The sequence below is a fragment of the Motacilla alba genome, chromosome 8 (assembly GCF_015832195.1).
Source record: "Motacilla alba alba isolate MOTALB_02 chromosome 8, Motacilla_alba_V1.0_pri, whole genome shotgun sequence".
Lineage (NCBI taxonomy): Eukaryota > Metazoa > Chordata > Aves > Passeriformes > Motacillidae > Motacilla > Motacilla alba.
The window spans coordinates 10,465,328-10,491,826 of NC_052023.1; the positions used below are offsets into that span (position 1 = coordinate 10,465,328).

Genomic DNA, 26,499 nt, shown 5'->3' on the forward strand with positions numbered 1-26,499 from the left:
TTGTTGGGCCGTAAAGACAAGTTTGCTCCTAACTCCATACGGAGGACTTCAGCCTGGATATGAAAACCAGCCACCCACCTTGCCTACAGCCTGTGAGGAGGCAGCTCTTCCTTCAGCCAGAAGTGTGGATAATGGTGAGAGCATCCCAGTTCCTGGGGTGTTGGGCAGCATGAGGAGCCCACACTGCCAGGCAGTAACTCATGGGAGGTAGAAGAGCCCAGGCAGCAGGCCTGTTTCATGTCTCTCCTGCATTGTGTACTGAGGGTGTTCACAGCCACTAGAACCATTCATAACAGTGAGAACATTTCCTAAATGCAAAATTCCAAGCCAAAGACACCTCTTCTCAGGCTCTCCTACCTCACTCAGATTTGTTTCAAAATTAACATGCATACTATAGCATTTAAATCTTTTTCCAGTATCCTCCCACACACTTCCCTCATTTGCTAGGTGCTGTCAGAACTGTTTTGATGCTGGCGTTGTCACATTACTCATGCTGCAGCAAGGAGGCTGTGGCAGTGCTTCTGCACGGATCTGCCACAGCTTCATGAAAAGATGGCAATCAGGTGAATGTTTCTCATTCCTCTGGAGACCATTCTGGTGAGGTCAAAGGAAACTGCAGATAGACACTCTCAGCTATGCTCATTACTGGAATCAAGCAACAAACTTTCTGGAGTGTTGTGCTCTTCATTCATCCAAGGGAGAAATCCAAAGCTGTTCAACAGCTCTAACAGTCATGTGAAAAAATAAAGACTGATTATGGGAAAAGAGGAAAAAGGATTATTTTGACTTTTAGCAATACAACGATATTGTTGTCCATGTTCAGCTGAAAATGCTACACACTTTACACTAATCTAAATGCCCACACTGGCAGTTTTGTGTAGTATCTACAACTTTGTCAGGGAAAAGGAGCCATTATTGTTTCCCCCAAACTACAAAAGCTGGCTATAGGAATACCTGGCACGTTCGGTTTCAAAGATATGAGCTGAAATAACACTACAATAAGCAAATTCCTCAAGGTTACTGATACACCTGGTGTATCAGTAACAAAAATCCCTGAGCTAAAGTAGAAGAATCTCCTTTCCCTGACTGCCAATTCAGCAGGTCTTAACCAGCACTGTGAAATTCAAGAGTCAACACCTAAGTAAAGAACAGAGCTCTCTGAGACTGCACCCAGGTAAGATTTTCTGATGAGTCCTCTTCTGGCACTCTCAGCTACAAAGGGAACCTAAGGCAACTCAGTTCTTGCTGCAGATATCTCAGCTCTGTATTTCAATGAAGAGAGATTATTCTGTGGTTCCATCCCTGTTCCAGCTAAACAGCCAAACCAGACTTGAGTCCTTAAATAACAGAACTCAACTTAGGTCTCTGAAAGACACCTGAGAACTCACTCAATAAGCACTAAGGAGATGAACATTAGAAAAGAATAATGCTAACAGAAAAATTAGAAGCAAGATGAGAATTTCCAAGTTCCATTGCTTTAGTTCTTAAATTAGTTTACAGATTGTCTTTTTCAGAATTAGATTTATTTCTTGAGGAAACTGAAAATAACATACAGGCTACCAGTCTTGATTTCACCCCATGTTTCATTAGAAAACAAGCACAACTGCAGACATGTCAGACAACAGTAGCCCAGGTAAAGAATGGAAGAACAGAGATGCATTGGAAGCCTTAGGGTAAGTGACTATGCTCCTCAAACAGTGAAGAATCAATTCAACCCAGCTAAAACCACAATAAATAGAAGAAGCAAGGAGAATGGGTCCTTCTACTGACAATACTGCCTCTGGTCATCTGAGAAGTCTGCTGATAAAAAAGAGGTCTCCTAGAAGTTCAGCCACAGGCAGAAACATTACTGCAATCACGTGTTTTACAAAGAATGTAGTCACCTTTTAAAATTTTATGAAAAGTTATCACTGACTTGTGAATCTCATCTTGAATTAAGGGCAAGCCACTATTTGTTTATACAAAAATTGCTCTTTGTGGGTCCAACCTGAACCAGTCACAGATGGAAGCTTCATGGAAAGTGAAGAGGTCTAGTGACTGCAGCACCACATGCAATGGACCCAACAAAGGGCCACCAGAGCGCACACTGAACATGATTTTGTACTGAACATACTCAAGAAACACTTTACTAGCTGATAATCTGGCAGCCCCTCACCCTCACTGGAATGATGCTGTAAAAAGAATAAACACACTTCCAAAAAAGCCAAAACCATGGAAGAAAATGATCAGACGTGATAAAAGTCTTGGTAATGGAAAGGCTATGTACTTTTGAGACAATTGCTCTGTACAGACCTTTTACTGTTATCTGTTATGCTTTAAGCCATAAACCAAATTGCTTTTGCAAAGTCATATAATAAAGACCCCTCAAACATCAGGGTCACTGATCTTAAGTTTGGAGAGAAGCCTAAAACACAGTTTAGTCCCTGCAGCAGTTAGCAGTGTGCTCACATTTGAGTGATGCACACAAGAACTGACAGGAAAATTGGGAAGGCCCTTTGTCTCAGAGTGCAGGATGGCAGCAGTTTCCAACACAGTGCAGTCAACTGTGCAACTGTCAACAAGAGCAAATCTGGCACCTGCAGAAAACGTGCCAGAAACAGATAACAAAGCTCATGTTCCAGAACAAATACTATGCATAGGAGCTCCTGAAAGTCACAGAATACTGTCAGAGGTGAGTGGCAAAACCTGCTGCAGGTGAACAACAGAATATCCTGAGTTGGAAAGGACACACAAAAATCAATAAAATCCAGCTCTTGGCCCTCACAGAGTGCTCCAAGAAACAACCCCAAGAACACCACACCAAACAAATCCAGCTGTTTCCTACTAGGTCCCATTTTAGGATGAAGCTGTAGAGCCAGGTGTTTGCAGCACAGGTAGTATAGCATCTGGCACCTAAAAGGTGCATTTAAGTTCTACAGCAGTTCAGGGACAAAGACTGAATGCAGGCACCCTTTCTCTGGAGGGAGAGTGGCTGATTGAGGCAAGGAGTATATTTTTCAGTAACGCACAGGTAGTGTTCATCCTATGAGAAGTTAATACCAAGTTAACTCTGACAGAACAGAGGCAAGTTTGTTGAGGCCCTGCCAGCTCTTCTCCACATTTGCTCACAGCACATCACTTCAGAGGCTTACATACAAGCTCAGATGTCAAAGTGCAGTTTCGTTCCTATTGCCTCGACCAGATTAACTGCAGCTACCAGACTCAGGTCTTAACAGATCCTGGTTTTATCAAGCCAACTATCCCATTCATCAGAAAGCCATTTAATACCCTGAGACCCGAAGTTTTGGACATAGTAAAAGGAAAAAAAAACCAAAACCAAACCAAACCAAAAACCACAAAAAAAAACCCCATTATCTCCTTTCAGAATCTGTTTAAGCTTTCCAATACTGATGAACAAGGTATTCCACCACAAAAATAGGACAGATTACCTCTATGCAAAACAGTGTGCAAATCTTTGCTACTTATCCTCCTGACCCTATAAAAACATAGGGCTAAAGATTTTCTGTATAAAAGTTGCAGTTTATTTCTTTTCTGATCAAGAGTTGTATCACTACTCAATACTACATTTTATTGCTAATCACAAATTGATGCACCGGGGTTTCAGAAGGGTTTGGTTTATAGCGTTCCTATGTAACAAAAGGAAAAAAGTTACAAATCCAGACTTTGCAGACACATTGCCATGTCCCTATAGAAGCAGGGATGCATTAGGTCTGTTTCATTAGAAAATTCTCCTCTTGAACAGTTTCTGGAGAACACACAATCATGATTTTCTCCAGTAGGAAAATCCACCCCATCATTCCATGCAAAAAGAAGGTGGCCAATCTGCTCCACAGCCTGAAATCCCTTTCCTACAGAACGGGAAAGGAACATGTATTTACACTGCTCCTACTGTGGTGTGTTAATGCTTAAATTATTAGGAGCAAGTTGGCACATCTTCCAGGTACACCTACTACCCAGCTCAACTCAGCTTCCTATGGCTGGGGTAGCGAATTCTCTCCACCACAACTGAGATGTGTCCTAATACTCTATAAAAATGCTACAGTAACGTTTGCCAGACAGCAACACGGCAGCACTCCTGCTTCAGAAGAGCATTGCACAGCCTTTCAGTTAGAACACACAGCTCAGTGCATACTTCACCTGTCTCAGACCCAGTATTAGCTGCTGCAAGCAAAAGCCCGTGGACACACGATATAGACAGTGCTGCCCCAGAGCAGCACTGTTTCAGATACCGCTGCCCTGTCATCCCCAACACTGTGATGCTTGGATCTCAAGAAGGGAGAGTTAGGACTGTCCCTTTATAGTCATATTGCCTTAGAGAAACTCAAAACAAACTCTTTGGGAGCTGAATGTCTATTGGGAGGTGAACACCTATTCTTGTTAGAAGGCTGCACTTCACAAGGCTCCAGAGAGATTTCACTGGTTCTGAGGCACATACTATTAACAATTAAACTTATGATTAAGTAAGTCAAAAGCACTATCAGAACAAAAATATTAAATGGAAGGTTAAATAATTTGTCCTACAGGATTCAATTTCACATTTCATCTGTTCACACAAGCACCTCCAGTCTGTTCAGATTTGAACAGCCTACAGCTCAACCTCAGAAAGGAGGTGCTGAGAAATAAGAGACTAAAGCTGCTTGTGACAAAAAAAATGGATATAAATATAAAAGAGGTTCCATTTCCAGCACCAGTAATACTGCCTGCTCAAGCCCAGGTGTGGTCACTAGGGAGACTCCTAAATTCAGGAACATGATTCAGTTAAAACAATAGACCACACTATTCTGCAGCTGCCAGGATTCCTGGCAACAACTCCCCAAAGAGTTTGCCACCTGTCAAAATTGTCTCTAAATAAAAAGCAAGACTGCTCAACAAGATGAAAGCAACATCCCCAAGCTGGCTTATTTGGTAAGGACCCAACTTCAGATCAGCAGTCTGCAGGCATCAGCTTCAGCAAATGGGATCTCTTTCACTATACAACAGCTGCCTTACAGCTACTGCAGAGCATCAGCCTTTTAGCTTCCTTAACATATAAAAGAACAAAACCCCAGAAGAAACCCTGGATTCAAAGCATCCAAATATGGCCTGTTGTACTGGAACGTTTAAATCCTTGGGGGAAGTGGGCATCTTCTTCCTCTGCCACAGGCAGCGTTTACTCCATGATGGCCCGGTACAAGGCAGGTTCAATATAATCTTCACGGTAGCGTGAATTGATCACTCTTTGTCTCTTCCTCTCTTGACTGACCTCCTTCTCTTCGAAGATCTCTGTGAAGCGCATATCTGAAGCGATTGACTAAGAGAAAAAGACAGAATTAGTAACTAGAGCACAGATGAAATCCCTGTCTCCACATCCTCCTATTGCACGTAAGAAAGAACCAAACCAAGACATGGGAACATTCAGCTTTCTTCAAAAACTGACTAAACACAAAAGGAAAAATATTTAAGAAACTGGATTTACAAGTCTAGGGATATGTTTAAGTGAACTGTAATTAGAGATCTGAAGAATCTCAAGTTTCAAATGTAAGAGCACTTAATTTAAATTCACAATCACTTTCTCAGAGTAATAAACAGTCAGCTGTTCTAAATTTCAAACAATCTAGTACAATTTCTGCTTTATAAAGCAGGCATGTTTAAACACCTGGTCACAGAATTCAGCTATAATACATTCTTTCTTAAGCTTCTAATAGTCTGTGTGCCTGCCAACAGATCTGCATCAGGGCGTGCACGTTTGTGCTGTAAAGCAAGACACCCCAGTGTGCTGTTTGTAACTACAACTTTTGTAGTGGGAAGTGTAAAGCAGTGGGTAAAACAGAGCATGAGATCTCCACCCTTATTGAAAATCAAAACTTAATTGGAGACACCCCTGAACAACACTTTCAGAAGATTACCCCTGTTTGGAACAGGTGTCTGGAGACTTGCAGAGGTCCTTTCCCACCTGAATTATTTTAGAGTGTCAAGAAACAGCCAGCTCTTTTGACACAACCCTAGTAAGAGCTTCTCAGAACAGAGGGTAAGTGAAGGAACTTGGCCATTCTTTGAAAGGGAAGTAGACAATGGAACTTACGAATATGAGTATGAAAAGGCATGCTCTCTCAATCTGTGACTCTGTGATACAAACTCACACCCCTGCAGAAGGAGAAATTCTCTCCAGAGAGAGACAGAACTTTGTTTTTGTAGCCTGATAACTACTGAGCTTTGCAATGATTAAGGAGAGCACCAGATTGTATTTTGCTGCTGCCACTCATGCTCAGGTTGCATGCTCAGGTTGCTGTTCAAGCACAAATTAAAACAAATTCTACTTTTTTAGTAGAATTTGCACCCTGTTTACCTACCAGCCTTGACTTCACTCTCTTAGGAAGCTCCTCTTCAAGAGTGTATACATCATCCCTTTTCACCATCAGCTGTGAACCATCTTCAAATTCCACCTAGAAGAGAACCAGAAGTTGTTCTGTCAGAAGTCTCAAATGAGAACCCTGCCACAGCTCTCTAGAAGTTGCCTTCTCCCCACAGAGCTCTCTCATGAAATAATCTACCACTTGAAATTTATAAGATAGATATGCAGCTATGCACATTGCAACAGACTCGAATCAAAACATCAATAACTTCATGACAATAATAGTCCAGCAAGTTTTGGGATATTCTTTTAACACCTGCCAAGACAGTCGTCTGGCTGTTCACTTTAATACAGCCTGAATATTCAGCCCTTTGGAAGCATGAAAGGCATGGTGCACTCTCACCAAAAGAAAAATAAAAGCAAAATAAACTTATTTTAAGTAGTTTAAACTACAGAAAGAGTCTGATGAAGAACTGCAGACCAGCAGTTTTCAGAAGTGGACACTTTCAAGTAGGTAGCCAGAGGTACATAGAGCTGCAAGCAATCACTTCCAGCAACTGCTGCCCGCATCTGTCACTGCTAACACAGTGAGAGTAACTTACCCTGAAGTATTTAAGCATGACACCCCTACAGCAACCCCGTTAACATGACTGGCTTGTTCTGAGTGATGAAGTTTTAGACAGCAATTTTGTACCTGGTACATCTGGATAGCGTGTGATGCGACAAACTTTGCTCCATAAACTTGTCCATCTGTCCATCTCACCTGCACGACTTCCCCTTCAGCAGGGGGACCTAACTGAAGACAATCTCGACTCTAGAATGAAGAGGGGAGATGGAGAGACAAGAAAGGTAAGCAGCTTCTTTATGTGAAGATTCTGCAAACCACCAAGGGGTCACTGCACACCACCCCAACAATTCTCCATTTTAGGAGATGAGAACTAGGCTGAGAGACATCCATTTATGTCATCTGCATTTAAATTCCAACAGTGGTAACTTCAAAGTATTCGATGTGGGGATGGCATGCAAGTATCAGCAAGTTTTCCTTCAGACCTACCATTGCTAAACAGCCAGAGATTAGCTGCACTCCCTGTTATACCTGTCCCTATATGGCCTCAATTAAGTCCCTCTCAGGTAACACCCCTAAGGCCATCCTGCAGCATAGCTCAGCCACTACAGGACCCAGGGAACAATTACCAGATCCCCTGATGTGTCTGCTCTACAGCAGCAAGAGCTGACTCATACCACGTGTCCTATACCACAACACCACTGCACAACGTACCACAATGTCCTCTGGGTACAGGTTATCGCTGAAGGAGCCATCATCAAAGTTGACCTCGTAGAAAGTCTCCTTTGCAAGGCTGACCACTTCACATTGATAGAAGCGACCATTCTTGTGCTTGCTGATGACTATCTGTCCAGGGGACAGATCCTGGAGTGCAGCCTTAGCTCGCTGAGAAGAGAAAAATCACTTCTTATACAATGACTCAATAACAAATGTGTTGAAAAGCATGGCTGCAGTGCTGGCAGACAACAAAGCAAAACAGTTCAGGTGAGCTACTTTACTTCAGCCATCATCAGCAACGTTTTTAGAGAAGCTCTGCCTCCGGAATGTTAAACACCTTAAGTCTAATCTGTTATGTGCTACTATCCTTAATTTACTTAGTAAATTAGGTTCTCATTCTTCAGAGCAATGCAAGGCCCTTACAGAAAACAATCTAATAGATTGTTGTGGTTTTGGTTAAAAAGGCTGCATGGCAACTTTACAAACTAATCAATCACTTAAATGGGAAATTCTGTGACGACTCATGCAGACTGCTGCAGTACCAGCACTAACTCCTGCATATTAAGAATCACAGTATAAATCTAACTAGTGTTTCTCATTACAGCAGCCACAAGAGGGATGTGATGCTTCCAGTCCTTCTGGTCTGCAAACCAAAGTACAACAAAGCACCTGACTAAGATCAGAGTAGCAGCAAGGTTGAGATCAGAATCCAAGACAAACTCTGTTAGATTACATTATGTACTGTGAGACAGCCAAGCCTTCAATGAAGTTTCAAAATAATCACACAATCTTAAAACTTCTCAGTGCCTCCAAGACACTGCAGTTCGAATCTTGGGAATAACACACCTACGCACCTCAGCCTGAGAGGGAGTCTTATGCCTGAAGCAGGTAATGAAGACAACAAATGGCCAGTCGTCAGGCTGCATCATGACTCCTGCTGCTTGGGCACAGCTGACATGAAAGGATGTGGGACACCGACCATGTGAACACTGTACACAGCAACCTGCAATTCTCTTTCTCCTTTTCTTGCAGAAGATGCATTTCTGCGGAAAGGAAACTAGAGATTATTGGTTGGTTCTAGGTTTTACCACACACTAAGGGCTAGCTAACAACTTATCATATAATAGCTGTGCCATTTAGCCTCTTTGAAAACGCTGCTGTTTCTGACCAAACAGAAGCAGGCAGCTACCAGTTTTAGTTTATGACTAGACAATAATTCATAAAAGTAAAGTAATGCAATAGAGGAAAAATGTAAATTAAATATCTACCAGCTCAACCTTAACAAAGCATGCAATCCAAGGATGCCAGCAACAGATCTCAGATTAGATCAGCTGGCAATGCTCCAACTCAGTAGGGCCTTTCAGCACTTGACAAAAAAGTTACATAAATACAAGCGACATGATTGAATTAATGGGAAATGATCAAAGTGGTAACAGTTAAAATTCTGTTACAACTCATTTGGGCCTGCAGTTGTAGGAAAAGAATGTTATCTGTAATGCATATGCACAGCAGAGTTATTTTCCCCTCAACACTGAGATGTTGAAAGAGTTAAGTACAGTTGCTTTCCTGCTGAAGACCTTCACCCATTATAGGAGTGCTTTACATATCCTAAAGCATCTCAGTGCCTGAAAGCAGGCAACTAAGCAAGCTGAATACTAGGGAGGGGAAAAACAAGCGTGTTACCTGCCACATACTGAAAACCCTTTTGCTGGCTCTTCATGTGAATAAACACATACTAGAACAAGGAAAAATTTTTAAAAATGGCAATAGGAATAACTGCCATCTCTCATACACAGAGTTGAGCAGGTTATACAGTTCAGTCTGGAGACTGAACCAAGATGACTTGGGTTTGATAGGATAAGCAAAACTCCTCAGATTATGAATGGATCAGAGACACCACTCATGCAGCACAGGTGATCCATACCAGTCTGAAACGCTGCAGGGGTATTTTGCCAACATCTACAGGACTCCGCTCTGCGATGTTCACAAATTTTGCCTCCAGTACAGCCACAGCACACATCACATGAACCCACCTGTGAGGACAGAAGAGAGGAAAAAAATTAATATGCACTGGGCCAACAGAACATGCTTTGGAGTTTAAATAAATACAGTTCTGTTCAAGTTTACCATATAAACCACAATAAATAACCTCTGAGGATGATCAGTGTAATCTTCCTACTGCTACTAACAGGTCACATGTAGGGCAAACTCAAGGTTTCTTCATACTTAAAACCTACTCCTAACAGGCTTAATAGGAGAACAACTCAGTGACTCCTGCATGATAAAAGGCTGTGTGGCCAAGTTTCAGTTATTTCATGGTGCTACAAGTCTGCCCCACTGCTATGTTCCATCAAATAACTTTAGAAGATCCACCCAAAGGACACAGGACAGGCAGCTGTATGCACATTTTGCTGTAGAGATACCTTGAATTTCAATGTTGTGCTACTTAAAACTATGGTTGCCCTTTGTCATTACTGTAACCACAAACAAGACAGAAAATCAAAATCCTCTGTAGAGAAGGTACTGAGAGATGTTTGTTCATTTGGAACCTTATTTTTATGTGGTAGGTTACACCTCTGCATATTACAGCTCTATCAAATGCAAAGCAATTCACAGCTACTATCAACAGAATGAGAACCAGGCATTACCTAAAGAGGTAAGAACTGCTGCATGAGAACACAATGTACACACAATGTGTGAAGGGTGTTGATGGTCACTCTGTTACACCAAATGCAGTTTACCAGCTTACCCTCAGATACTCAGAAACTGAGCCTTTCCTTAAAATCAAAAAAATGTGGAACACTCACTTGTCATCATTGGCTCTCTGCAGCGCTCCTCCTCGTAAGGAACACAAACAACAGTCCTGGAGTAAAGAAGAAAGCATTAGCTAATGCACGACACTTGCTGCAGAACTTCCACCTCAAAATACACATCCAGAAGAAGAAAATTATTTTGCTGTCAGAAGAGAGCTAACTACCTTGTACAGATCAGCTCCTCAGCTCTCAAAAGTTGCTACCCTTAGGGCAACAAATATAGACTCCAAGTCTGTTGAAAGCAGGCAGAACCTACCACTGAAGGGTCAACTTGTTTGTTATGGGTTCCTTTTACACCTGCAATACCCTATATCCTTTTGGGATGTGCAATAGGATCTGGAACAAACATGAGGAAATAATGATCTAAAGGCTGACTCATTCCACTGACCTAGAGTCTATGTAGCTGTTTGAGGGAATCCCATTCTTCTTGCTTTCTTCACATGTGCATACCTGCCTAGTTATTAACACAAGTTATTTTCTGGTTCAGAAACAGTAGCTACCATAAACTCAGACAGACAATGGAGCTATTCCCACATTCATGCAGAACATCTTCCCTCTGAGCTCAGCAGCTTTGCATTAGTTAAAAGGGTAACATTATGGTTTAAAAGTACCAAAACACAAGAGACTGGCTCCTAAACATTCTCTAAATTGTGTTGTTCTTTTCACAGGATAATTTAAAAAACCAACACCCACAACACTATGTGAACTAACTTTGTAGCTAAGTTCCCAGATGTACCAGACTCCATCTATGAAAAACTTTACCTCTTCTAACGCATTTTCTGTACACCGGGAGCACATCCAGTCTTCAGTGACCTTGTCAGGGGATACACCATAACAACCTAGAACAGACACATCTCATTTAAGAGTTCATTTAAACTCAAACCCATTTCCCCTGGGCCCAGAAATAGAGCAGGAATTAAAATCAATAAGCCCCAGGATGATGCTGTGTATTTGAAGCCACCCAAGCAGCTAACTGCCTACCCCACAGGCCAACAACTAAGTATATACTCAGTTCTAAGGGCTAAACTTGGTCTATCTGTACATTAGGTCAACTAGCAGAGGCCTGCTACGATGTACAGGCTCAGCATGGAGATCACCAGGGCTTAGGGTAACATCTGGACGCACTCACTCGCATGAACACAGACGTGGCAGTTCTTGCAGGTGATGAGTACACTGGTTCCATCTTCCTCCAGGTAGGGAGTTGAAAGATTGAGGTCAGTGCTGCAGCCAGTTGCAGTAAAGCACATTTCAGGAATCAGGGGTTTAGTTCGGATCTTCCCATCTGAAGCAGCTGGAGTTACTCCAGAGTTTTGACTGCTGCCTTCACATTCTGCCTGTGAGGGATGGGTAGGGAATTTAAATTTTACAAGTAAAATGGTCTCACATTATCTTTACTCACACATTATTTCATACATATATCCAGTTTAAAGAAAAAATGAAGGTACTGAAAGATCATAGAGTTGGTAGGTTAGGTGAAAATAGAGTTACATTTATAACTATTTATTACTACTTATAGTTATATTTATAAAATTCTTAGCTGCTGTGGCTTCAGAATGAAATTAATTTATACTCAAATACTACACTGAAAGTCTGAATTGCATCCCTCTATTGAGCAACAATATACACAACAAACTGCTTTTTTTCCTGACAGAAGAGGTAGAATCACCAAGCCCACCTCATGCTCTACAGGCAACACCTCTTCCACCTCTTCTGCATATTCCCCCTGTAATACAGAGGATCACAACCCTGCTATCCATCAGTGTACACTTATCTTACCTCAGCATGGAAGGATTACCAACACACAAATAGACACCTACTACAATCTCCATTACTTTTTCCCAGTGTAATTTTGAGCAAGTCTAATGGGCTTTAAAACTGATTTGTTCCTGGAAAATAGACTGAAAATGCAATTTCCCATAAAAAGCTCAGGAGACTTTCAGGCTAATCTTTCATAATTTAATCTTCTAAATCAATGTCAAATCAAACAGCTAAGATATACAAAGTTTACAGATGTGGGTTTCCATTAAAGCTACTCTTCTGAATAGCTAAACAGAAATTAATTTCTCTCTTTGAAAAAAATGTTTAAACCACCTTTTGTACCTTTTAGGCTACCACAAAAGTAGCTTGCCCAATCTTTTAAAATTACTTTTAGCAGAAATTGCAGTAGCAGAATGAATCTGCACTGTCCCTCCTACAGTGCCTCAAAGCCAGGGAGAAAAAGTCCAGGTAATGCTCACAATTGGAAGGAAATGGACATCTTTTCTATAAGTCTTGTTTAGTCTAATTCTGTAAAACTTACTGATTTAAACTTACGTTGCATGTCAAGCAAAAGACAAAATGACTGAGGGAAATCTATAACAAAATTTAAGAAAATAATAACTTTTTTTCCCCCAAGCAGCAGATACTCTTCTTCTTCCCAAAGGAAAGTGCATACTTGTCTGGCATTCTGTGCCAATTTTGTATTTGAATGGGGAACTGAAGTGAGTTGCTATAGACTTTCTGAAGTTGGAACAAAGACTCTAACCACAGCTCAAATCTTGGAAGAGTTTCTGCTCCACTGCCTGGCATAGACAAACATTTGAAAACCTGCAGCTAAGAGTTTTCTGCTCAACAGCAACTTACAAAAACAGTCTTCAGAGAACTTAACTGTCCTCAAATTGTTAACTTTATATCTTTCAGCACTAGTAAAATCCTCATGTACCACACAGTTCGTAAGGAAAATTTCCATTCCTAAGAACCTACTCTAAGACAGAAATAGCAAGACTGAACAGAAACTATGGTCTGTGGTTTTCATTAAAATTAGGAACTATATGAAATATAAATCTGCAACAAAAATGCGAGGTCTTTATTTCCAAAACTATGGTGAACATGTTTCTAGTGCCACCACAACTATACAGTCATCACAAATTAATCAAATATGCTTAGTGTATGGGAAGAATCAAACTATCTCAAAGTTGCAGGTCAAACATGCAGAAAACTATTCAAGCTACCTTAAAATTATTTATCTTAGGTATATAAAAAAATTCAGTGAGGGACTCTTGTCTGCACATTTATTCAGCAAGACAAAGGACTTCTGCACCCCATCCCATGCTACTGTCATGGACACACTCCAAGACAAGACAGCTTTCAATCTATACCACCTACAAACACAACACTAAATTCTTTTAAGTAAAAGGTTTTCTTCCTTATCAGCTCAAAGAACATGTACTATGAGACAACCTAAAGGGTTTTCTTAAAAACATTTTAGAAGTGAAGGAGTCAGTCTGGAAAGGAGAAGTGAGATTTTATAGTCAGCTCCAGCAACACTTAAGCTCCATTCTGTGGTTTGAGCAGGAGCCACAAAACACAAAAGCTTCTGCTGAACAACTGAGCAAGCCCCTGGGAACCCACAGGGGCCCATCACAGATCTGAGGATGTTCACCCACTTGTGCTCTCCTGTGCTGGGGAAGACTGCAACACTGCCACAGCTTTTGTTAACCGGCAATATGCAAACCCACATATTTAAAACCATGTACCACAGCAGCACCTACTCTGTTACCTCTGTGATAGCATGAAGAGTCTTGGTTTCATACCTGATAGGCCTGGAAGAGCATACAAACAGCGCAGTATGGGGGCTGCTGCGCCATGGTGCGATTGTATTCTTTCTCAGCCTCAAAGTTTGGCGGCCGATTCTGCCACAGCTGGCTCAGTGGCTTGGCCCATGCTTCTGTCTCCTCAGCCTCTTCTTCAGGAGTTAGCTGCTCTGATGCCTCTGTGATAAGAGAGCATTCACTCAGTGACTATATGGCCTTTTATAGATGTTCTTCTTGTAAATGAAACTAAATAAGGCAAGAAGCTATGAATGGAGATTAAAGAAAGACTGCCAGAAAGCAAACTGACAGAAGGGTGATGGAAGCCAGTAACTCAGTCTCCTTTCTAAGAGGCTTCTACTAATCAAGCAACAGGCAAGAACCAGCTCCAAATTACACCTACATCAAAATTAAAGTCATCCTCCAAATAATTTGGCAATAGGGTTTTTTTTTTAATATCCTGAATATTTACATCAGTGACTGGAATATTCTAAGGCAGATGCAGTTAGGCAACAGTCTCTGGTACTGGTTTAATTTTGCTTTCCAAATACAGGAAAGAAAGATGACACCATTTGAGAGAAAAGTTTAATGATAAAATGAGATATGCCTTGTCCAGGAGGCAGAGTTGTCACTTACTGACTCCTGTTTATCACCAGTTACTTACTAGAATATCCCACACTGCCCACAGAAGCTGAGTCCCTCTCTCCAATTTCCCAAGGAGCATAAGGCTTTACTTACCATCATCACTGATGCAGTCTTTCACCAGGAGTGGGTGATGACGGGGGAGTTTGCTCAATGGCTGGCGACGACCCTTGGACTTCTTACTCTCCTTCACGGAGCTTATGTACTCCTTTCCCACCTGGACCAGGAAAGCAATTCAGCTGTCAGTTAGCACATGCCATTTTGACACCATTCTGCAAGGAATTTACTTTGAACTTAGAGAAACTTCTTCAAAATGCACACATGCTTCCACAGTTTCATTTCCAACAAAGTAACTTCAGCTCTAAACTCCTTTTCAAAGTGCTCAGAGCATTTTTGCTATGAAAAACTGGACAGAGCTATACTAGTTCTGTTGAGTCAGTAGAATGGACACTTTTTACAGGTCCCACTGTAGCTTTTCATGCACATCTGTTGCTTTAAAGAATCATGTGAAAGACAGAAACAAAGAAAGACAAGTTGGATGGTTCAACTTAAAAGAGCCATGATAAGAAGTCGCATGAATTCTGGAGAAGCCTTGTTTTGTGTGTCACTTAAAATATTCCAAATTAAAACTAAAAAAAAAAAATTAATAAAATAAACCAGAAAAAAAACAAAGCTCATAGACATGTCAAACTAAAAGGGTTATTTTAAATGAGGGACACTTTAATCCTTTCTGCTTATTAATTGCCTTGATGTCCTACCAGACAGACCGGAAGGAGGAGATTGCAAGAACAGCTATTTCCTCTTCCCTTAACCCCACACAAAAACAAGTGACACACTGATAAAATTACTACTAACCTGACAAGCAGGTCAGTAAAGGTAATGATTTCAACAGTCCACAAAGTCTCCCTCTAGGTAAGAACCTCCCCTTTTTTAAAATCTGTTATTCTTTTAACAGAAGAAGTAAATCTTAGATTAAATAAATCCTACCTATATTTAAACAACTTCTTTTCATAAATGAAGCCAGAAGAGGCGTAATAATCATTACCTCTGTTCTCTTACACAGAGTTGGATACAAGACTTCTAAGAAATATTGAACTTAGCATTCACAGTTACCACCTAATGGAAAATTTGTTTCAAAGTACACCACCCTAGGGAAAACAATCCACACCTATTCAAAATGTCACCTTTTCCCTGTACAGAGCACGTGATGGAGACATCAGTATCTGCAACAGAACCTCTTCAGTTTAAACAGCCAGGACAACTCTCTCAGTTTCAGCTTAATTATCAAGATTGGTCTATCTGCTGTTCTTTTGGTGTAATTCCTGACTTCTCAGAAGTCATTACTGGCCTCCCATTCTCTAAACACAGATTTAAACAGGAAAACAAAATATTGGAAAGACACTACCAGATAAGATTCTAACTCTTCTCTCAGACTGTTGAATAAACCATTCATTGTGAGCTTTTTAACACTCAGATCTCCATTCTCCCAACCAATATTTTTGTTGTATCCTTTCTCCTATTTTTAAAGGACACTGAGATGTATCCATGTATGCAATTTTATATTAAAAACCCCTCATCACATGAATGTGCTTGCAATAATGGCTGGAACAAACCAGATTCATTTTAGGTACAAACAGCTGTCTCTTTGTACAAAAGAACCTCAAGCATTCTGTAACACTACCATGTCAAAAACACGAAGCTATCCTTTCCATTACAGCACTTAAATAGTTTAGAGAAGTTCTCAAGACAGGTGATCTCCCTGCTTACTTGAAGGGCTAAGTATATAAGGCTTTCCTCTGAATTCTTGTGTGTTTAGCAAAACCCAGAGCTGCAACCTGCTATGCACCAGTGGGATGAAATTGTCATCTGCACAGATAGGAAGTTTTGTCACAGCAAATTCCTGACCATGGAATTACCGCCCTCCAGCTTTCAGTTCTTTTGCCTCTCATACCTCTGTCAGTTCTTGCTCACTGACACTGGAGCTGGCAGTGGCTTTTCTCCCTGAAGTCTGTTCACTGTCAGACCCGCTGGCGTCCCCCTTGGCATAGCTGTGCACTGTGAACACCCCGGCTGGCCCAGGAACAGTTCGCTTTGCCAACAGATCACACGATTCCGAGTCTGAGGAATAGGAAGGTGAGCTGGACTGAACACTGGATGTAGCACTCTGCTTTGAAGCTGGCAACACTGAAGTGGAATTTGAAGCATGTGAAATGGAGAGATCCAGTGCAGCTGCTTCTTGTTCTTCTTCCTCCTCAAGCTTCACCGGCTTCAATTCTTCAAATTTGGCTGAGTCCACGCGATCTGGAAGAAGAGACAGACTGACTTTTTCTGAAGTGTGAGCAGAAAGAGAACATTTGTGCAACTATTTGCACAAAGCCAAACAGAAAAGCAAACTACTACACACAAAAAAGCAACAGCACATCATATAAAGAGTAGATGATTAATTCAAACACCTATAAAATCATACATTGCTTAGTCAGAGAGAGAATAAAAGCATCTGCCCATTGCCTCTCCTGCCACAAGAACTAGGGTATATAAAACAAAGCAGTAGACAGTGAGTTCAAATAAACAGAGATGATCCTTTATACAGATGTGTATGTAGTTAAAACAGCCCAACTCCTGGCCATATGTTGCTATGTGTAAGAGATTACAAACATTCATGGAAGACTTACTAGAAAAAGAAAAGCAAACCCACAAACCAATAGAAGATTATTAAATATAAGCTGCAAAGGGCTGGAAAACAAAATACAAGAGGGGGCATCACATATGTTTTCCCTGTTCTTGTGTTGTTTCCACAGGCCTCTTGCTCCTCCCCTAATAGCAAGGATAACTCATCCATTACAACCTACATAAATTTTGTCCAGCCTACTTATTACAAAATTACAAGTAACGCATCTATAAAGCATGCCAGACCCACACTAGCAGGAAGCGTGCATATGTTTTACTAAGCAATTCCTATAAACAGGTCACATTGCTCAAGAGAGATAAAAAGGAGCTTAGACTACTGAGGCATCTCATAGATTTCTGTATGCAGGCAGGCAAAATAAAGAGGAAAAATCAAAAACTAGAAAATGGTAATATTACAAGTCTTACAACAGTAGATTTCTGAGGTGCTATACCAACGGCTCCAACAAACCAGTGTCTGCTTCTTTGGACACAAAAGCATCCTACCAACTAGCATCATATTGAAGAGTGCCGCAGACAAGCCTGGCAGTTACCTGGAAGTTTGATCCTTTGTTCACCTTGCTGCACAAATTCACTCGTAGGCCTGTCACGAGGCTCTGCCGTGTCCACTTCATACTGTGTGGAGCTCAGCTCCTCCTTAGGGAAGGCCTCACTCTCACTCACCTCCTGAGGCACTTCCAGGCAGACCCTGTGCCTTTTTGTTCCTATGCGGTGCTTGGGGATGCTGCAGAAGACAAATCCCTATGTCAGGTTAGCAAACACATAAATGTGTTACATTTCTGTGTGAATGCATAAAATACAGTCTGGTTTGGACCAGTGTTTTATGAGACAGCCTCTGGAAAGCCAAAAAGTTTCCAAATTATTCTGAAGTGTTTTCTTTAGCATTACAGAGGAAAAGTCAGTAATCCCTAAAGATGACTGATCGTGTATTAAGGCAGCTGTTCTCTCTCTAGCCAGGCATTCTTTACCTTAAACAAAAAACCCCCTCCAAACAAAACCCCAAACAAATCAAACCAAACAACAAAAAAATCCACCACCAAAGACAGCTTTAGGAACAGTAGCTAGCACTGACTGAAAAAGACTTAACTGCAAAATGTAAGATGATTAACGTGTTGACCTTCAGCAACCAGGAACTGCACACCGATACCACAGCTTGCAGCACTGACTGTACCAAAATTTGCTAGGAAGTACTGTCCCATGACCTCAATACAACCCCTTTTTCTAGTGGACTGTCAGTGCAGGGTACACACTGCCAACCCAGGCTTTGGAAGCCTGTCCCAAGATGAAGAACTACCTTCCAAGCTGGTGTGTTTCCTGCTTACCACAGACTATCTATTAATGTGGACTTAAATAGTAAAAAATATTAAGAGTAAACCCTGTTTCTTCCAGGAAAAAAGATTATTGCTAACTCTCACTGTTCTATCAGAATGGCAAACATTTAATAGCAACTGGGTTAAAATTCCAAGAACCCAAGAGAAAAGCAGAGGACTATATAAAGCTGTACCTTTTTGTCTCATCCCCATCCGCCTCCTCTTTACACATCTCTTCTGTTTCCATCTCCTCAGCACACTGTTTCCCACTCTTGACTTTTTGCATGAGATCCCCTTTAAGGAACTCTGCTGCCTCTGGGGTTGGAAGAGCATGGTCAATGACAGTCACATCCTTCCCAGCTTTCCAAAGCTTGTAACGATCTGGCTGGTACTTCCTCACAAACACATCCATGGAGATCTTCACCATGTCCTTCCGACATGAGCACTGAAGTCACAGAAAATAACAAGGTAAGGCCAAACACTTAAAAATTCTACTCTGCATTTCTCTAGCATTTTGCTTTCAAGAGTTTAAGGAAAAAAATCCCACATTCACATGTAATTGAGCCTCAGAACTCTCAAGACTCTTTCCCAGAAAAATTAAAAGGGTATATATTAGATTACTAAAAATGGCAGAAAAGGCAGCAGAAAACACGAAACAGAAAACCAGATGTTATCACAGCAACTAGGACAGAAAGCTCATCAGTCCTTTTACACAGCTGCTGATAGAAGGTGAGTGTTTTAAAATGAGCTCATATAGAAACAGGCCACAAAACCAGAGGCTATAATGAACAAATCACAGTCACACAAACTCTGGGCCTACCCAGAGCAGTAGAGGTTCCCTTCCCCTAGGCACAGTTACAACTAGTCCTTCAAAGCATTCACTTCAGTGTAGCTCCTGAAAATGTAAATCTTGTCTGAAAGGCACCTCTACTGGGATGTAACACTATTCACTTTAAAGGTTCAGCCAAGATACTTATTTTGATAAGTCATTTAAGTTACCAAAGCTGCACTCCAGGCTAAACAGTCAATAAATAATGGTTAAAGTACTGGAGAAAACAACTGATGAGCTCTGCCCACCAAGCATAATTTTTCATCTCTGGAAAGACAACCAGCTCCATGCTTTTCTCGGAAGCCTCGCATGAGCTGCACAAGCTTACAAAAAAGTTACAAAGTTACAAAACATGCTACAGGCTATCCATGGTTGACACAAGGCACTAAGCAGGACTCTGTCTGGATGTTGCTACTTTATGAGAAAGCAGACGAGGCATCTTAAAAGGCTTGAAACCACTCTCCTAAAACAAACAGTGGGGGCTTCATGAGGGCAACAGACCACTCACCAGCACCGACTGCTTCCCGTACTCAATCCACCGCAGAGTAGCAAAGTTGGTAGATTCAGCACAGTTAAAGCCGTGGTTAAAGCCAGCGTGATAGCTATAAGGAAAGGTTATCATGAACTCTCCAGCCTCCTGTGTCACCTAGAAGACAATTGAGACATCACAGTGTTAGTCAGAGCTTAAGAAGGTACTTGGTGAATATGATTAAAAGGAGCTCGGGTACCCCTCTCTGCAGCACACCCAAAAATCCAACTCACAGCTGGTGGCTGGAGCTCCCTTCTGCAACAGACAGACTTGCTACTGACCTTCACTATTTTGCTACTTATGCTTAATATCTGTTTACTGAAAAGGCATGCTCAATAGTTTTTTTACTAACACACAACACAACTGGTCAATTTAGCACAGAAATGGTTACACATACAAAATACTCTCACCAGCTACATGAAGTTCACAAAGACACTTGTCTGTATCAGCTACAGGTTTGACTGAACAGTATCTAAGGTTGAGTAAATTTCTATCCACACAGAACTTGAAAATTTACTGCTGTTTTCTTTTGCTGTTCACATTAGAGTACAGCTCTCAGTCAGCCTTCCACTGCTCTTCAGCATTTCCCCACTCTAAAGGCTTATGACAACAAAACCTGTCAGCTGCCCAGGCAGATGATACAGTGTTTCTGAATAAGAGCTAAAAGACTATATCTTTAATATCTCTGTGCGAATGGCAAGTCATTACCTGAGAAAGTAAGGAAGCCTATAAAGTTACATATGTAATTAAAAAATAAACAGGGTACAAGCCTTATTTTCTACAGAGGAAGTAGATTGCAACAAACAAAATTAAGAGGGGAAAAGTGGAAACAACAAAGAAAAATCTCACTTCACTGAATACATATCTAAACAGTGAAGTGAATCTAACACTGGAGATAATGTTTAGCTTTAAGTAAAAAAAATTTTAAAAAATCACAGAAACCTAAGCTTTTGCTTTTAGGAGTCCTTGACAGATTTTTCAGTCTCAAACTCCTTCAGGCCCCAACTGCCAGAAAATGGAAGTACAATAGGAAGGATTGCCTTATACCCTGCCTGTTTCTATTTTCCTCTCTAAGCATCTGCTACTGGCTGCTGTCAGAAGCAAGACAAGGCTGCAAGGCTGCAGGAACCTCTTGATCAAGCTAGTATAACCACGATTACTTTTCTACACCTTATCAAAGGGAATTCCATATTTCTTCAGAATTGATGGAGAGATGAGAGTCATCTTGTGACGGAGAAATGCTTCACAGCTTTGGGCACTTCCTGGGAAAAAACCTGTTTAAAGTAAAGACAAGGAAAGATGTTACTGTTGTGCTCAAACTACATTTATTTTTCAGCAGTATTATGAAAAATTACTGTCTAGACACTTTTTTCCTACTAATATGGATCACCTTATTTGAGGTGTGCTAGTTTGCACGCTGAAGAAAAATGACAAATCCCTAAGATTTATCTTTTATCTTTAACAGGTGCCAATTTGAAAGAATATAACAAAGACCTCAAATAGAACGATCCTCCCTCGGCCATAACTTTCCAGTTTTAATAATCAATAGCTAAGGATTTTCTCATTTAAGGCTAGACAGACCACAAGTTCATGATTTGTAATGTGACAATTTCTCTTGTGTGTATCCTAGAAACAAACATTGAGAAGTAACGTAATCTATATTCTAAAAGGCAAATTATCAGTTCAGTTATGCCAACCTATGCTCTCTAAAACAGCAGAAACCCACAGCAGCTGTCCATCCCATCTTTAGAAAAAGGCAGGACATGAATTGTCTGATTACCTTTCGCAAGTCTCTCCAGCCGTTTCCCATGCTCTGGAGGGATGGAGTACCTGCAATTGTAAGAACAAGTCTGATAAGTTCAAGTGATAACAACAAAATCTCAAAGTCTGACTGGAAATCATAATCAGTCATCAAGATGTGAATTACTTAAAAAAAATTTTTCTCTCTTTACACTTGTATTTTTCAAAGTTTGATATAAAGCTAAAAATCCTCATTGGAGGATTTTTTACTCATCCTTTCTATTCCAAAGAAAACCAACATGCAAAAGCTGACCATTTCTTTCAACAACTTTTGCTCAAGCAATCAAGGAAGTAAAAAGTCTGATGTACATAATTAGTAGATCTGTGCAGCAAAATATTAATTGCAATGAGAAAGAGAAACACTTCCTGAACTGTCTCAGTTCACAGCAGTGCAATCTCAGTATACTCAGTGCAAGGAGGACCACAGGGCAAGAGAGAGAATGGAATCACCTCTTTCAGCTGCTCAGACAAAGATGGGACTAGGTCAGGTGCTACATCCTTAACACATGCACAACTCATGGAGTGCTCTTCAGAGCTATGTCTCTCCCTGTACACACCTTTTTATGGGTGCCACAAAAACTCCTGGCTGGAATGACTACCATAAATAAATCAACCCACTTAGCTTGCTTTCACTCTGGAATACAGTGCTATATTCTGAACAGATTCCTTGCTAAATTAATCTAAGATACCAGCAAAGCTCATTTCTTCCAAGTACTACTGTAGAAGAAGCAATGGCCAAACAGTCCAACAGACTGAACTATTCTGTTTCATGTTTCTCTGCTACTGCCACTGCATGGGGTTGTAAATGGGTCACATTGTGCTAGCTATTATTTGTTTCTTCAAATTTGTAATAAAAGGCAGCCAAAAAGACTTTTGTTTCCAACAAAAGTGCCGTGGAAACAATTGTTGAAGTTGCTTGAAAAATTCATTTGTGAACAGAAGGGCATGATTCACTCTTAAAATGCAACCCATGGGACAGAGAAATTCAGGAGCCTCCCCCAACAAGAATCGAGAAAGCTCAGTCACTGGACAAACCACTCAGTGACATCCACTAGCCTGATGTTTAGATATATGATAAACAGCTACAGTTCAAAGTCTATTAAAAACTGCCTGTTCCCCCAGTGCCTGTGTGACCATACCTCTGTGTGGTCATTTCAAAGCCTCAGGAAATGATAAGCAAGTTTGCCAGGTTTTGGCCCTACCACAGCAGACAGCATCCATACTATACTGTAATTCAAAAGAACTCTCTATATCAGGACAGCAACCAGACCCTTCTAGAAGGTTACCAAACAAATTCTACTGAGGACATGCTCTGCAGCTCCTTATGCGTTCTTGTCATCACAGAGAACTGCAGTGCAAGGCTGGAAAACTGATAATTATTTAAGTGAACTCTTAGCTTTGTGACTACTCCAATATTTTATGATACTGCTTTTCTACATCTAGAAGATTCCTTAGAAAATCTTACCATGACTTGGGTTCCCCAAAATGCAAGTAATTAATACTGTAGAGATCCATGTCCTCAGTGTGCCAAGCAAAGGAAGTTTTCCACATGCCAAAATATAGGTAAGGAGTATTCACTCCTTCAATGGTTATGCCACTTTCATTCTCCACAATATCCAGGATTGTGTTCAATCTGCCAATATTCCACGCATCTACATGCTGAAAAACACAAGCCTCATGTCAAACAAGGATTACAAAGTACAGAAGCACACAGCTGAGATGACAGTTAGCAAAAGCTTAACAGACACTTGTGAAACAGCACATCACAGAATGACACAGCTCAAGCTGCAAGCTAGTTCACCTAAACCTAAAGTTCTGCATGGTGGTTTGCATAGTGATTGCTTACTGGCCTTTAAGGATGGGAAAAAAATTACCAGTCAAAGTAATGATTACAAAGGAGAAATAATCACGAGGCTACAGACTTAACTGAGCAGAGAACAATAGCTGATGTTGATTGAGTTTGAGCTGATGTCTGAACCCTCTTTAACAAAACCACTTTTCATTCCAAACATCTTTTAAAAGAATAAATCATGAGAATTTAGGAGACAAGCAAGCAGAATGCAAATTGTCTTTTGACAGTTATCATCCTACCACCTAATGTCTATAGAGCTGTCCCACAAAAATACATACACCAGTGGATACCAAAGCAGCGTGTATCCACTCATCAACTCATGTATCCAACTCATGTATCAACTCATCAACCCTTCCAACCCTCATATGCCATTCAGGACAAAGCAATGCTTGGGCAATAATGGTTTTTGCTTCCCTACACTGAAGCGCTAGCAAAGGTCCCTTAGAATGCTTCCTCTGCCAGCTGCCTACTCCAGAAGCTTGAACTATGCTAAGATTATCATTAACTCGTTCCGAAAGGTAAGAGTCAAATGCCACATTAGTATTTATGGAATGCAATATACCAGGATAACTGTTACCTGAAAACCAGAACAGTTTCCTTACCTTGTCGTAGAGCGTGCCATTAACGTCAGCCCCGTAGATGGGGGCATTGAACGTAAGGTTCTTCCAGTATTTTCGTTCAAGGTCTTCAAAGTCCGTGTACCGGGGTGTGCAGTACCTGAAAAAACCAAGAGAGATACTAAAGACTTCGCAGTCTGATATTTGACAAGTTTGAGCCAATGTTTCCCTCGGCTCAAAGAATGGAAATCTACAATAAGAACACCTAATGTGTGTTACCAGCCAGATGAGCAGTGAGAGCAGTCACGGCTCTGTTTCTGTGACACTTTGGAACGGAAGTACCAGGAAGAAAATTAGTTTCCCCATTTCTCAGTTTACTTTCATTTTTGCTTTGTGCACTTTTCCGGGGTCAGAACAATTTCACCTTCTAGCTGTAGCTACTTAGAAGCAACAACGCAGTCAAAACCAGAAACGATACAAAGAACAACTCAAAAAAACCCCCAAACAAACCCCAAGTTTCCTGCTGCTGTGAAACTAGCAAACCTTCACAAACTCACCATGGTCAAACATGCTCTGTTTACCAGCAAAATGCCTGCTCTTGATGCTCATTCCCTGCTAACTATAGACTGGACTATATGTAGCTCAGGGGGATCAAATTTAGTCTTAACACCTATTCAATGTGTGTCTATATACATAGATTCCAGACAGTTACATATATAACGTAAAACAGTAACTTTCATCAAATTATTCTATTAAACACGACTCTAAAATATCTGTTCTATACTGCTTTTGAAAGCTAAAACAAGTCTTGATGGACCATCTGTAGCTGGCAATTCCAATCAATTTCTAGTTACTGAAAAGGCTTTTTTGCTTTAACTTCTTTTCAAGTGATCCTTTCTTCATCTCCTTTTTTAGGTCACAAACATTCCTTTCTCTGCTACTTAGTAAGTATTTCAATGGTTTAGCTACTGGGGAGAGACAAACCGGAGCCCACAGCACAAGCAAAAAGTTCTGCTGCCATTACACATCATCTTGCTGCACAGGTGACAAAAGTCCCCATGCACAGAGCCTGCTGTACAAGCAACCTCATCTGCCTGGGGCACGACGTTCACACTGCTGACCCCAGACTGTACCGAGGACCTGGTCTGTGGGAAGCTGTGGATGCTCCATCCCTACAAGCGTACAAAGTCTGCTTGGATGGGGCCCTCAGCAACCTGTTCTTGAGGAAAGAATCCCTGCCCCTGACAAGGTGGGGAACCAGGTGGTATTTAATGCCCCTTCCAACCCAAACCATTCCATAACTCTATGTTCCCGGGACCGGCCGTACTTGTCACTGTTGGCGATCCTGCGGAACTCGCGGACCGTCATGGCCTTCTTCTGGATGTTGTACTGCGTGAAGAGCCCGGACTGCCCCGTCACCACCTGCTGGATAGGCGCGGGGATGACGAGCTCGTCGATGTCATCGTAGCACTGCCGCGGCTTCCACTCCTTAGGCGGCACGATCTGCGGGGACACGCGGGCCGGGAGCGGCGGCCGCGGCCGGGGACAGCGTCAAACTCGGGGAACTCGGGCCGAGACCCGGCCGGGGCGCGCCCGCCCCACCGGCGCCGCGGCGTAAACAAAGGGCGGAGGCGGCCGGTGCGCGGCCCGGGGCCGGCGGCGCGGCCTCCGCCCGAGGGGAGAGGGAGTGTCGCACCTTGGCCAGGCCGGCGCGGTGGGCGCCCTGCGACTCCACGTAGGCGATGTAGCGGCTGAAGTCGCGGAACTCCTCCATGGTGGGGCGGAAGGTCATGATGCGCTGCCCGGGGTTGAGGCTCTCCAGCTCCGAGGCCATGATGCCGGGCCAGCCCTGCGCGGAGGAGGCGGGGGTGTCCTTGCGGGGGGCGGGACACGGTGCCCGCCCCGCCCCTCCCGCCCGCCGGCCAATCGCCGCGGGGTCCGCATCGGCCCTGCCTCCTCATTGGCGGAGGACGCGTGCCCGTCAGGACCCCACGGCTCGCTCTCCCTCTCACGGCGGAGAACGCCACCGACTCACCCCCTCCTCCCGCCCGGCCCGGCCCGGCCCGGCCCGGCCGGCGTGGCGGAACCCGAGTCCCCGCCCACCGCGCTCACGTCGGCAGGGCGTCCCCCTCCTCCACCGCCCCCGCCCGACCCTCGTACCAACGTCCGACCGACGTATCCCTCCGCACCACGCGCCCAAAGAACCTGCGGACCGCCGACGCCACCGCGGCCGCTCCGCTCCGCCCGAACCCCGCCCGGCCGCCCCGCCTCTTCCCTCCGCCGCCGCAGCCAATCGCGGC

The 26,499-nt window shown here is 42.3% G+C and overlaps 1 protein-coding gene across 2 annotated transcripts; it reads right to left on the reverse strand.

The window, feature by feature from the left end:
- Positions 1-1,565: 1,565 nt before the first annotated feature.
- Positions 1,566-26,468, reverse strand: KDM4A (lysine demethylase 4A). 2 transcript variants are annotated; one of them, XM_038144187.1, is made up of 22 exons: positions 26,360-26,468; positions 25,896-26,048; positions 25,527-25,702; positions 24,245-24,359; positions 23,256-23,449; positions 21,771-21,820; positions 21,161-21,264; positions 19,970-20,107; positions 18,827-19,077; positions 17,856-18,046; positions 16,589-16,938; positions 14,734-14,854; positions 13,999-14,177; positions 11,556-11,760; positions 11,189-11,265; positions 10,421-10,476; positions 9,538-9,646; positions 8,468-8,656; positions 7,611-7,781; positions 7,026-7,145; positions 6,330-6,422; positions 1,566-5,290 (listed from the first exon to the last, which is right to left on the reverse strand). In XM_038144187.1, exons 2-22 carry the CDS (start codon positions 26,031-26,033, stop codon positions 5,150-5,152), a joined length of 3,168 nt encoding a protein of 1,055 aa, XP_038000115.1. In that variant the 5' UTR covers positions 26,034-26,048; positions 26,360-26,468; the 3' UTR covers positions 1,566-5,149. The 2 variants fall into 2 exon arrangements, 1 of the variants encoding a protein (XP_038000115.1); XR_005257783.1 differs by lacking the exons at positions 1,566-5,290; positions 6,330-6,422; positions 7,026-7,145; ... (9 more) ...; positions 17,856-18,046; positions 18,827-19,077 and having other exon boundaries at positions 19,972-20,107; positions 21,161-21,263; positions 21,769-21,820.
- Between the last annotated feature and the right edge of the window lie 31 nt (positions 26,469-26,499).

Bases quoted from the DNA above. Each gene is read 5' to 3' on its own strand.
- KDM4A (XM_038144187.1), bottom strand. From the start codon at position 26,033: ATGGCCTCGGAGCTGGAGAGCCTCAACCCCGGGCAGCGCATCATGACC. The intron at 19,078-19,969 runs GTGAGTGGTCTG...CTGTGACTTCAG, and splicing joins ACGGGAAGCAGTCGGTGCTG to TGCTCATGTCGGAAGGACAT. The intron at 10,477-11,188 runs GTAAAGTTTTTC...TCTTTACTCCAG, and splicing joins CAGAAAATGCGTTAGAAGAG to GACTGTTGTTTGTGTTCCTT.